The sequence below is a fragment of the Cariama cristata genome, unplaced genomic scaffold (assembly GCF_000690535.1).
Source record: "Cariama cristata isolate BGI_N322 unplaced genomic scaffold, ASM69053v1 scaffold7045, whole genome shotgun sequence".
NCBI classification, from domain to species: domain Eukaryota; kingdom Metazoa; phylum Chordata; class Aves; order Cariamiformes; family Cariamidae; genus Cariama; species Cariama cristata.
This window is the reverse complement of record NW_009619173.1, coordinates 664-13993: the sequence shown is the minus strand read 5'-3', so window position 1 is coordinate 13993 and position 13330 is coordinate 664. Positions and strand designations below refer to the sequence as shown.

Below are 13330 nucleotides of genomic sequence, written 5' to 3'. Positions count from 1 at the left end.
AGAATGTGAGCAGCTCCCATTTCCATCCCTAGTATCAGCATCAAGCTCTGTCTGATAAAAAACTATGAAAATCAATGCATATCTCAGCAATATTACACCTTATTATTCAACAGTACTGTTTTTAAGAGTCTGGTATTTTAAATGAGTAGTTACAACTACTAAAAAGATTGTGTTTGGTTTTGCTTTGGCATATTGCCAAGCTATCTTAGCTGGCTACAGCAAACCTACTTGAAGGCTGAAGTCTCTTAGCCTGAGCCTTCGAACTTGTACTGACCCTGTGATGCCTCACTATGCATGAACTGTAACATGATGCTGTAACTTGAACCTGAAGCTACACAGAAAGCAAAATGGAGCTTGAAGTGTTTAATCATTTTATCATCTAAGAGATTATAGAGAGTGAATTTCTCCATGAAAAAACACCCTATGAAGGATAACAGGGAGAATGCAAGTGTGATTCCAGAATTAAATGAGGTACTAAACAGCAGGTAATGGCATTGTTATTCTTATACTTCCTGCAGAGAATACTTTCTTACTGCAACCTGGAAGACAACTGCCTTCATTGTTGTTTTCCACTCTACAGCAGAATTGATACAGACTTATTTACTTGATTTAGAGGCGAGCTCTGTTTCTGTTTCCTCAAAAAACAGTGTGCTTAGAAATCAACACTCACCTTCTTGCAGCTGAGACAGAAGACAACAGCTTAGACTCAAAAGATGAAAAGCAGAATGAACTGTAAAGCTCCTTGAAGGTGCTTTTAGAAGCAGAACCTTGTTTTGGAAGATTTTTTTGTTTGTTGTTTATTTCAAGCAAACTGAAAACAAACCCACTACAGGCTTGGAACTGAAAAAGTCTTCAGGAGTCAAGTGCTGGTAAATAGATGAATAGGTTTTGTAAAGGAAGCTTCTTTCACCGTCTGAATCAACTCTGGAAGGTCTGAGATAATTGTAGTTTAGGACGGAGCATTTTACAAGAACATGGCTTTTGTTTGATCTTTGAGAATGAGAGACTTCAAACAAACACAGATGAAGGAGAGGGAAGAGCAGACTCTCTGCAAAGCTGGCATTTGTGAGCTGTCTCCTACTGTAACTACAAATGCTCTGCCCCAATCCCCACAGTGAAATCTTTCTTCGGGAGGTACTCCTCACAAAGCAGCTTCCAGTTTCTTCAGTCAGGAAAGCAGGACTGACCTGACCCCTGTGCCTGCTCTTTAGTCTTCAGGGAAGTCAAGAATTGTAGCTCCAAAGGGAAATTGCTTCTGAGATCACCAGCCTCCTTGTTTAGTCCTTTATATCATGGTTCAGACCCCCATGACAGAGACCCTCTACTCACACGGTGGTCTGCTTCACCTTTGAGAAGTGGTTCTGTCAGAAAAGGACACTAGCTGTGCTGACATTACTTTTTACCTATTAAATTTCCATGTGATAAGGCAATATGCGTGCCCCACTCATCCTGCTTCATCTCATATGAAACTACTTACTATCTGCTCCCAACCCCTCACAAGTCAATGCTGTGAAGTACACCCTGTACGACTGCTGAGGAAATAGGTATTTTAGAGGCACACAGCTAAGCACCCTTGGATATTCACATACTTTCAAAAGGAATAGCCATTTATAAAAGTTTTTCTCATGGCCAGAAGACACTAAGGATGACCGAGGACTGTTCACACCGAAAATCAGGATCAAATTCTAACCAGTGAAGGGGTAAATCCACAATGTTAACAGTCACATTTCTACTGAGTGAAAGCATTTCATGTACATACTGTAGAACTTTGCAAGAATGTTTTAACCACTTCCCTGTATTCAGATCCTGAACGCTGCTTTCTTCTGTTTCACTTAGATATTTGCTGAAGAACAGAACACACGAAACAAAGAATTTGCATGTTTTCTCTACAAACATTTCTTCCATACGAGGAATAGAAGCATTATCCTTCTGCTTGAAAATTTCACATGCCTCCATGACACTTGCCTAGAACACAGACCTGCTTTCCAGTGAACAGAATACCACACACCTCTCAGAGTGCTTTATTTCACAGACTACATCAATTTTGCACAATTCCCACTCCAGCTCCATATGCTAGTTACTATTTCTGTCTTTTAGGAGTTCTGGATTTTGAATGAGGTAGACAAAAGGACTAGAGACCTCGTCATTCAATACAAAACCAGTGAACTCTGACAATGAATACAGCGGAACAGCTCCTTGCTGCATCATTGTTTAAAATCCCTACTCAGACTGGCTTAGACAATGTACTTGTTCTGGGTTTCAGTAACCCACAAAGCACATTATTCACAAATGTCCAATTTTTTTCAAAGACAGAAGAGAGAATCAAGAGCAAGTCTTTTTCAGTTATTGCCTGCTCTTTACTGGCCTACTAGGAGGGAGTTTTCTATTTTCACCCATTGCATCTCAGCAGTGTGCAGGCATGGGCGAGAAGTCTCACAAAAGCAGCCAACACAGTTCTTTCTGGGCTGTGGATTTCAACATAAGACAAGTGAGGATGATAAAAACCACAAAAGGAGGGCAGGAATCTGCAAAAAGAGCATTGCAGGCTGCAGCCTTCCAGACAAGCTCCTTTTCCACTGAGGTCAGCAATAAAACTCCCAAGAACCAGATTTGCAAAGTCCTTATTCTCCTGGGAAGAAGAGTCACCTGAGCACTTTATCCAGATCTCACAGAAAGACTCGTGAAGGAAACAGCTCTCTGATGGAAGCGAAGCCTCATGTCAAAGAAAATGACTTCCAGTGAGGAAACAGCACCAGACTCCAGGAAAGCACATCCTGACGCTGCAGACCTGGCTCGCTCTTCTGCTATTTGTATAACCAACACACTCAGATCCCGGCTGCTGAAGTGAGGTACATACGGAGATGAATCTCCTTTCACTTAACGTTGACTTAGATCAGTAGTGAATCAACTCATCAGTTGTACTTTGCTATCTATAAATGTCCTCAGAAGAAACAGAAAAAGGTTCTCTACTTTGCAGTGGTCAGCCTATTATGTCTATGCCAAAATCCTTACTTCTCCATTGTTTCAAAATAAGCAAATGTGAAAATATATGGATGTGAGCATAAACTAGAATTGCAATTCTATTCATTTTTTCCCCTTACGACCCACAGTTTGTTAAGCTAATCAATAGTGCTATGTTAATTACAGAAAATAAGAATGTGAATGAGTATCTTGTCTCCAACATATTAACTAGCTTCATCAGAGGAAGGCTGTAAAACCTATTCCGTATCAGACTGTGTCGTTCTTTATTGTTACTTGTTATTGATGCTCAGAAGTTGATTATTTCATGGCCTGAAAAATGAAAGTAGAAAGCTTTGAATTTGTCTCTTACTGGCTATAATCAAAGATGCTACTAGTATTTATATAAATTGCCTGAAGTTTCATAAGCTGTGTTCATTAGTATCCCAAAGAAGAAAGTTCTACAAGTTAATGACACATGTAAAAATAATGTATTTAAATCCATTAGAAATGCATTTGCACTGAAATCTACGCGTTAATACTACAAGCCTACAAGCAGGCTTAATAAAATTAAATGCCTTTACCAGCCTTCCATGGATGATTCAGAATGGTACATGCTATACTACATCCGCTTATTTTCCACAGAAAAAATCCCTTGCATTTCTAATCTCTCCTTATACGGAATCTCTCATAGGCACTCATGCCTACATGCACAAAAGAGGCCAGATACTTAGTTGCAGCCAAAAGGCTAATTACAAGCTAAAATATTGGGTGTCTAGGCTATAGCAAAATATTCCAGCACCCCCAAATCTTATTTTGGGCATCTGGGAGAACTCTCAGTCCCTTTTCACTTCAGAATCCCAGAATCACCATCTCTCACTTACTTGTCCCCATATTTATTTTCAATTGACATCTGAAAGCGGTATCTAATGCAAGTAAAATCTTTATCACACCTTGGCAAAAGTCTTTCATGTTCTTTTCTGCACGACCTTGACTTTAATGCTGCTGCGTTCATAACTAGCAATGAGGATTTATTTTCTAATTGATGTCGATCTACGACAAGTACAAAGTATTGGGGATCACACTGGTCTAAATCCACTCCAATTTCTCACTCTGCTCCAGTGCCACATCTCACCTGCATACTGTGTCAGTGGCAGGGAAAAAGCCCCTCCGGGACTTGTGCCTCCTTCATCACTGCCATGTTCTTGTTGGATTGAGTTTATACCAGTCAAAGTAATGCAGCAACACAAACCAGCTACCCCTCACCTAACACCAGCCACAGCCATGAATCACACTCTTTTCCCCAGGCACAAGATTCTCTTCTGGAGACTTATCCCCTTCACACCATGTTCCAACACCTTGTTTTCTTGTGGTAAATGAGTACATAATAATATTAACTGAAGTTGCATTTCTCTGCTTAATTCCTCTTTCATTCACCCTCTTGCCATCTCCCACCACATGTGGATGGCTTGAACTGTGCCCTCTTCTGTGCACTGACTGGATTAAAAGAGAATAGAGACTAAAAAATCTGCAACTAGCATGAAATAAAATATCATACAATGTCTCAGTCTAATAGCTATGGTCTTTATACTTCTGATTAAGTCCTCTTATTTACCCATATCATATCTGGACAATTAGCTGCCAAGTTACAAAATGCATTCTGTCTTTCAACGTTACTCTGAATCTAATAATGCCAACAGAATTCTGTATCCATTTACTCAGTAGTAAGCAGCCGTAAGACTTATCCTTTCATAAGCAAATAAATATCAGATTAATGATGGGATACATTTAAGTTGCAGCTACCATACAAATAACCTTATTGGCAGCTACTCCTTTTGTCCTATGATTAGAACCAGAATTCAGTCTTCATAAGAAACTACCAATTTCAAATTGTTTAAATTGTTAAAATACTGTGCTAGGATTACTAGCAAAATTTTAGATTATTAAAGCTGAAATATTTTAAATCTGAATTTATCACCTTTTATACTTTTTTCCCTTCTGTTTGTACACGCTTTAGAGCAGGCAATGAAAATTAACGTATTCAGCGTCAGGGATTGTAGGTAGTTTCACTTAAATTAAACCCATATTCCTCCAGCTGGGATTCACAGACTGTGGGAGAATATTCATCAGGAGTTTTCATTGGTTTTACTAGGATTATTTGTAGACAGATTTGAAATATTTTCTATAGAAAGGCTCACATCACTGTTAGATATAATTAAAAAAAACCCAACACTTTAAAATACATACGTGTGAAATCAAATTTAAATACGTAGTTTCCATTTGACATTTACGATAAAACAGAATTTAAAAAGAGCAAGATAAGTTAAATATAGTTCAATGCAATACAGCTAGCCTGTACTATGTTAACATTTTTCATTCTCCAGGACACAGTGTCTCCCTGTGCTTTTTTGTTCCTTTAACATCAAAAAGCAGTGATATTTGAAAGCTTACAATTACAAAGAATTGAATTTCTTTTGCCCATTGATTTCTTTCTTTCTTTTTCTTTCACTTAAAGAAAGAATTATTTTAAATGCAGATGATAAATGATAACGAGGTTTTTCATCTCTGACCTTTGCATTGCTTTCAGTGACTCAAAAGGCTTAACCTTTACTTGAAAAGCCATGTACTGATCTAATGGGATCTTCAAGGAGAACAGATATAATGTCCTGATATATATATTTGCACGCTATAACCTTTAGCTTATAACCATATTCCAAGGTCACTTTAAGCACAGCTGTTACCTGCACTTGGGACACAGTCAAAGGATAACGAAATAATATCCAGGTGACACCTTCACTGCAGGGTGGAATGGTTAGAGAGCCCTCATACACCCAGTAGTCACGCAGAAGAGGATCTGAAATTAAAAGAAATGTGGAATTTTAATGACATTAAGGAAAGTAATTGTGTCTTTCAATTATGACAACTTATGATAGCCATGGGTTTGCTCATATGATGAAGTTAGTACGCAGTAAGGTAAGGTGGGAATTTATAACCTGCCAAGCACTGTCCACTACTTCCTCATGTGAATGTATTGTATTACAGTAACTTCCCCCTGCAGAGCAGTATTTTAAGGACGAAAATGCCATTTTATAGATGTGAAAAATAACATCGGCACAACTCCTTAAACTACCACAGCAAATAAATAATATGGTGGGAAAGAACTCCTGTTAGTGTCAAAAGCTGCAAGAGACATCCCATTCTGAAGGCAGAGGAGCTGTGGTGATCAAATTTTAACTGACTTCTACATTTAGGGTACGTCTCAAGGACGAATTTTTTTTAATTTTGTAGAAAAATTCAGTGAAAACAGCTCAGGTTAAACTTTTCAGTTCACAATTCTGGTGACGTATTTTTTGAGATGCACTGGTGCCTCCTAGCTTTGGAAAAGTGAGTTGAATTTCACAGGAGAAAAAAATCAAGGTTTATTTAAGAATAAACTTATTTTAATAAGTTTATAAACTTATTAATAGGTTTATAAATAAGTGTTAGAATAAACAGTTGTCTCTCAAGAAAACATACAATGGTTTGTCCAAGCAGAGTTTTAACTCTACATACGATACATTTGATTTTAATTATTTTTATTCTAATTCCTCAAAGATTCCAGTCACACCACACTTTGTAAGGCAGACTACACAGGGCTTTCCTTTGCTGCTGTAGGCCATACTCACAAATGACTCCCTGACACTACTTAAGAAATAGGAAGAGGAAACTGCCTGGCTGAAAAAGAGGGGACAAGAAACAAACCTAGAGAGGAACTGGAGACAAGAGTGGTTCAGAGCTAGGGGGAAGGTTGTGACCAGCTTGACAAGGACAGAATGGGAGACTGGAAACAAATAAACTTGTTTGGTTGACCTAACCTGTTACTGCCATTTCACTACTAGCTCAGAGGAATATCAGGAGAATTAAATCTTGCTAATGAAGCCTGTGATTGTCAGTGAATGGATTTTGGTTTGTTGGTGTTATTTTCTTTCTCAGTTAGGGAATCACACAGGAAATCCATTGAAAGCAAGTTGCATTAACAAGCACTCAAAAGTTAAGAACTGCAAGAATTAATTCAGCCCATCCTGTGTATGTGCTGTGACATCATCTTGTTACATGATCACCTATGTCTTTTCCAGAGAACCTTTCATCATTTACTTGCAAAGGTGGATGATTTTCTTTTGAAAAGCATCTAATAACATTTGGATTTCTCAGTACAATATGCAGACCTTGGTCTTCTTTTTCCCCACGCTATTCAAATCCTGCTTGTTAGAAGGACCACATTTTCTCATTTTTCCTATTTCTAATGCACTCATTTCTTTGGTGTCTGAGTGCTTCACAAACATGAATTAATTTCTCCTTCCAGCACCCCAATGTGGTGAGGAAGGCCAGATTACCCCCTGCACTTTAAAGCTGGGGAACTGAGGCACAGAGAAGTTAAGGTCAAATGCATCTATTCATTTGAGGTGGTCAATATGAGATGCTTGGAACCTGATTTCTCAGAGTAGTTAACTTTCTATAGCACTTAATGCAGTCAGAGCACTGCTCCCATTGACTTCAGTTGGAGGTGTAAGCACTCAGCACTTCTGCAAATCAGACCCCATGATCTCAAGTCGGGCACCTAGAAAATGAGGAACACATAGTTAGAGATGACTTATGAAAATTTTGGTTTATGTGACTTGATCAGCATCAAATGGGAACCGTGAGGCAGGGGTCCTGTGAAAAATAACTTATGGTCACACAATTAAAACATGCTTTGTAATGCATATGCATAAAGGGGCACAGCCAGCCTTAATTCCTGCAGTTCCTAATTGCTGAGCACTTGACTTTGCAACCTAAACCATATTCTTTTGATATAATTAATACAGTTCAATGTAGACCTGGATTACTTTGGAAAATTAAAGATCCTGCCACTATGACACAGAATTTAGCTCAGAAGGATTCCTTGCAGAAACATTCGTCTTGTAGAAATGCCTTTTTGAAAAAGTCACATTTTTTTTCAAGACAAGGTAGAGGAAGTGGTTGTTTCTTACTGTTACTCTTTAACTTTTAGCTGTATGAATTTGAATTTGCCTCCCATTGTCACTACTCCTTGTATGCTATATAACTGTCATTGCATTATGGCATTGCCTTTTGATGCTGCCAAAAAGCTACCTTGGGAAGTGCGTAACCTTACACTTCCTATTTTATGCCAAAGGAGAGAAAGGAGCACACAGAGCTCCTCCTCTAGGTGGGATGATGAATCAGCAAGAAAGCTAGCCACAGCGTTGCCAGCAGTGCATGGACTACAGTATCACATCCCACTCATATGAGGAAGGCGCAGATTTATCCTAAGTTCAAAAGGGACTTCATCCCTATCCCTGCTAGCATGACTAACTAGGTGCAAAATGCATTACCACCTTCTGGGACACACTCTCAGGCTTAAAATTAGGCTATGCTTTAGATCAAGATTGTCTCAGCCTCTGCAATTAGCTAGTAATCCACGCACACAAAAGTAAGCAAAAGCACCTACCTGGCAATAAAGAGTTGGGATTAAAACAGGGTATTGTTTTGGACTTTCCCTGAAAAAATGAATACAAATCAATCTCATCTCTAGGTTCTTGTTAAAATGATGAATGGAGAGGTAAAACACACTGTGTGTTCTTGTAACATTAAGCCTTGAATTCCTGTGCAAAGCAACCTCATTAATAGCCCCCATTTAATCATCATTGCATTTGTCCTTGCAGCTACACAAACAAGTTTTTTTATTCTATTTTATATTTTACTTCTAATGTTATCTCAGCAATTTGTTAACTTTCTGCCTTTAGTACCTGGGCTCCTTCCAGGCCCCAGCTTGAAATTCTCTGCATGAAATTCAGGGGTTCCATACAAATGAGTTTGAAAAACAAGGGCCAAAGTGAGCTTTCCCTTGACTGACATGGATAACCTGACGTGGACAACACTTACCAAAATACAGCTGGTTCCACATATTTAACGCAAGAAAATTTTATGTATGCCAAAAGTATGTTTGATGCTGACCTGCTGAAAGTCGTTTGTGTAACACACTCACAATGATGAGGCCTTTCATGACCTTCCTCTACTTGGCTGTCCTTTCAGTAATGAAACTACTCAGTTCCAGACACTATTGTTTTCTCTGACACCTTCATAAACAATGAGTTTGTAATATTAAACATCATGACTGAAGTTTACCATATATTATTTGACTAAAAGAAGATTTTCAATTCCCTTCTAATAACAGCTTCTATTTTTTCTACACTTCAGCATTCACTGAAGTGAATAGCTAATCTCTTCAGACCAATACAGAACGTCTCATTAATACATCTCAAAATCCTTTAAAATCAAAGGTAAGTATGATTATGTCTATGTTACAGACAGAGACCAGGAAGCAGAGAGATGGAAGTAACTTGCCCAAGGTCGTTTAAGATAGCATCAACATTCTGGAGAGCACTCATATCTCCTCAGTCATGCTAGGCTTATTATCTGTCCTTCAGGATTCCCACACATAATCCATCTGACAAGACAGCATTGTGTTTTTGCTGATTTCCCACTGCAAGTTAACATGGGTGCTCAGTTCATCTATTCTTTTCCTCTACAAATTAAAATCAGGTAATTTTGGAGATGCTGCTGCTGGTGTTCACTAAGCATGTTGCCATGCTTGCATTCACGCTGACTCCACGATAATCACTGAAAAGGTAGTATCTGCATCAGTTACTGGTATAGGAGATTTTCTGGCCAGCAGAAAAGGAAGTAACTACGAAGATTGTGTATTATCTGACTACTGTGAAATGCTGAGGTTCTGATGCAGGCCATGAAATGATGGCTTTCACATGTGGTTTTACTACAGACACATCTGAAACCCTTCTCTTGGCTTCATACAGACTCTTTGCTCACTTACTTTCTCTCTGGCCAGTGAAGGAAGCATTTCTTCAGACAGTGCCTTACCTTGTACTGGATGTCCTGGAGAATTTCAGTTACAGCCTTTAGGCCTACATGCTCTTTTCCTATCTGAAACACAGCAAGCAAAGGTGAGTTTCAGTATTTTGCTATTTCAGAAACTGCGAGGCAAGACAAAGGTCAACAGGAATGGTAAGTTCTGTAGTTGGTTTTAGTTACACTACACAACCTTGCGTTAACCAAATATACTGATACATGGCAACTCCAAACAATCAAATCACTATAAAGCCACCAGTCAAAAGTAAACAAGGTATAAATAACTTTAAAGCAGAGACAGAAACTCAAAGAAAAAGAGAAAGAGTCACAGTTAAGCTCGGTAAGTTTTGACTAACCCTGTTTTGCAGCATATACTGCATGTGGCATCAAAATCATGCAGCATTATGGCATATAAATGCCAAGGATACAGTTTGTCCTTACCAGGAAAGTACACAGAAAGGAGCAGAGCGAACAAGCACGCCAGACACTTTGTGAACTTGTTCCCACAGCATTGCAAATGTGGCCCAAGGTATCCCCGAAGCTCAGGGGAGTTTCCTCCTGCCTGCAGAGCACAGAATGGCAGATCCCCTCCCTCACAGCATCTCTGGGATCCCACTGGCGAAAGCCGGGCTCCCGGCAGCCTGCAGCACTGCCTTTACCCAACACCTTTAAGGCACTGAAGATGGGGCTTTCAAAAGAAACCCGCTGTTGAAATAAGAGATTCTTATTTTCCACAGACATTGTTCACTCTGCACACTGATTTCAGCTGCTTCTGATCTAAATCACCCATTCCAGGAATCTAGCTTTTACCTTCAGAACACGTTGTCAAAATAGGAAGACTCAGAACAGCCTTCCACTTGATTTCTTTGCCAACGTGTACACATACAAGGTAAGAAATGAAGTGGGCATGAGTGAGAACGGGAGAGCTAGACCCTGAAAATTTTGTTTGCTTTTTGTTTCTCTTGGAATAGATTAGCACAGTAGTCACTGGAAGGAAACAACTGAATGTCAACAAAAAGTTCTTTGTTATTTCTAGGAATTTAAGAGGATTTTCTTTTGTTTCAGAATGGGATTTCAATTCAAAACCTTCGAAGTGCATAAAAGATACTGAAATCACTTCAAAGGCACTGTTTCTAAACTAATAATCAGCAAGGGCTGTCACTTAAATCAGTGAAAATATTTTCACTGACCTTAAAATGATGTGTTTGAGAACTGTGGTGCAAAACTATTTTATTTCCATGCCTTTAACAGGAAAAAATGGTCACTGAATTTCCTCTCCCTGTTCCTTTAATAAACAGCATAAATACTATTTTACCTTCGTCAATTCTAATTATATGATGCCTTTCTTGGCTAATGAAAAAGCCCTTTGGAATGCTTAAGAACTCTGATGAAGGTGAGAGACCAGAAATGGAAAATGTATCACTGAATTTTCAGATTTATTTAAGAACTTATATATAACTTTCTAAGTAACTCGAAGGTTACCTCTGCTGGAATTAGAAGGTGACTTACATAAGCAATTATCACACAGCCCTCTAGGATACAAAACTGAAGACTTTCTAACTTCCATTTTTAGCAGTTCTATCTGAGTGTTGGAGCTGTAACCAAAGTACCTTTAAATTCAAACAGAGGTAAAGCTCAAAGGCATTCATAAACTTGTTATGAAATACGACAAATTAATATTATCACTGTGAAAGAAAATCCATTTGATCTAAGCATGAACTCTAAACCTCTTCCTCCAAACCCATTTAAATAAAGCAGTTTGCCACTTCTCACGAGGAGGATGAGAATCTGGCGTTTGAAGACTGTAACTGAAAATCTTGTTTATAGGGTGCAGCCTTTGAAAAACCTTCAACAGCAATTAGATTATGGGGCTAACCTCCCAGCCTGTATTACACCTGCTCTCCAGGAAGCTTTAAGCCTCTTCGTCACAGGCTTTTCAGAGGGTCTGTAGCAAGACTTGTTACACTCTCAGTCTGGTGTTTCTGAAGAATATGACCCCACCTCACATTTGTCTCACGTGAAGAAACACGCTTGTCCCTGTGTTCAGAAAAGCACAATCCCACTACCAGTTTTCGGCTGCGCCAATGGGTTAGTAGGCTTTTTTTTCCCCTTTCCTCCTCTCCTCTGTATATTTCCTCAATCCTTAAACAGCAGGCCTGGCCAGGAATGGAGAAAAACACATTACAGAGATAGTGAAGCACTTGTACCTCCTGACAGCCCTCATTCTGCCCTCAGAGGAATGGAGATGGGATGTCTGCTTATAGCCAGAGTCACAGAGAGAAGGCCGACTGTATTATCCCTTCTTTAACTAATATACCTCCAATATCCTGTTTAAACAAGAAATATTTAGCACACACACAAATAACATGACTGAGAAGTATCTTTTGAATAGAATACCAGTAGTCATACATTGTTTTATTTTATGAAATCATTAAAAATGAAAGAAAATAGAAAGGAACTCATTTTTTTCAGACAAACAACAGCGCATGGTAACAAGTGCAACACAAGAAACTTACCTGCACAAACAAAGCAATGATAGCTATGCCGTGCTTCTTCCCTACTGCCTCATCAATGCTGCTGTACAGTGTGGAGTTCCAGTGCATTAGATGAAGCTAAAACAAAGCAGTGCAAATAGACCAATAGAGAAATATGTTTTGTAATAAAAAAACACCAGCAGTTAATGTCAATTAACAAAGCCTCAGCACGTGTGTGTGTGTGTGTGTGCATGCGAGAATATATATACGTAGATGCCTACGGCTGTGCATGTATATATAAGTGGATTCTTATTACAAACACCAGGAATCTCAAGGAAAAAAAGGTGAGCTGCAGAGAAAGTGATGTATAGCCGTCACCAGGTATCTACAAGAAAGCTGTGAATAACTATGCTAATGATGCTAATGATGCTATACCAGCTCCCTCACTTCGAATACTGAAATACCGTCAGCTAACAAAACCCACCAACGTTGCCTCTCAGCCAGCCAACTCTCTTCCAAGGCAGGAGTACGATATGGACACAGGCTGTCCAAACACACGTTTGACTGGCTGACTGTACTGCCTTAATGTCTCTTGTCTCACATATCACCTCCCAAGCTGAGTCACTCAAATGTCAGTAGTAAGAGCAGGAGAAGTGATTTCAGGAAAGGTTAAACCTCGAGAAAATTAAGCAGAGAAAAATGGCTGGAGGACCACCTTAGGGATGGCAGTCAAAGGGATGCTAAAGAGTAAAATACAAGCCCTCAACTGCCTTCTTCCACAAGGTAGCAGGGCCTGCAGGAGTTAATGCATGAATAAATGTCAGGCAGCAGACATCGGATAGTAAACACAAAGTCTGTTCTGGTGAGGTGCTACAGCATCATTTGGGAAGTGGTGCTTGAGAAAAGTGCTGGAAGACAGACTAGCAGGCTGGAGGAAGGAGGGGAGGGGAGGGAGGGGGAGGAAGAGGGTGGGAAGGGAGATGGAGGGAAGA

The 13330-nt window shown here is 39.3% G+C and overlaps 1 protein-coding gene across 1 annotated transcript in view; it reads right to left on the bottom strand.

Moving 5' to 3' along the window:
• CA8 (carbonic anhydrase VIII) overlaps positions 1–12476 on the bottom strand; it is a gene marked incomplete at its 5' end in the record, with an annotated part of 25404 nt that extends 12928 nt beyond the window's left edge. Inside the window, 4 exons of the mRNA XM_009701132.1 lie at positions 5700–5812; positions 8447–8495; positions 9877–9939; positions 12381–12476. Coding sequence (XP_009699434.1) covers positions 5700–5812; positions 8447–8495; positions 9877–9939; positions 12381–12476 — 321 coding nt within the window. The remainder of the gene's footprint in view (positions 1–5699; positions 5813–8446; positions 8496–9876; positions 9940–12380) is intronic.
• Between the last annotated feature and the right edge of the window lie 854 nt (positions 12477–13330).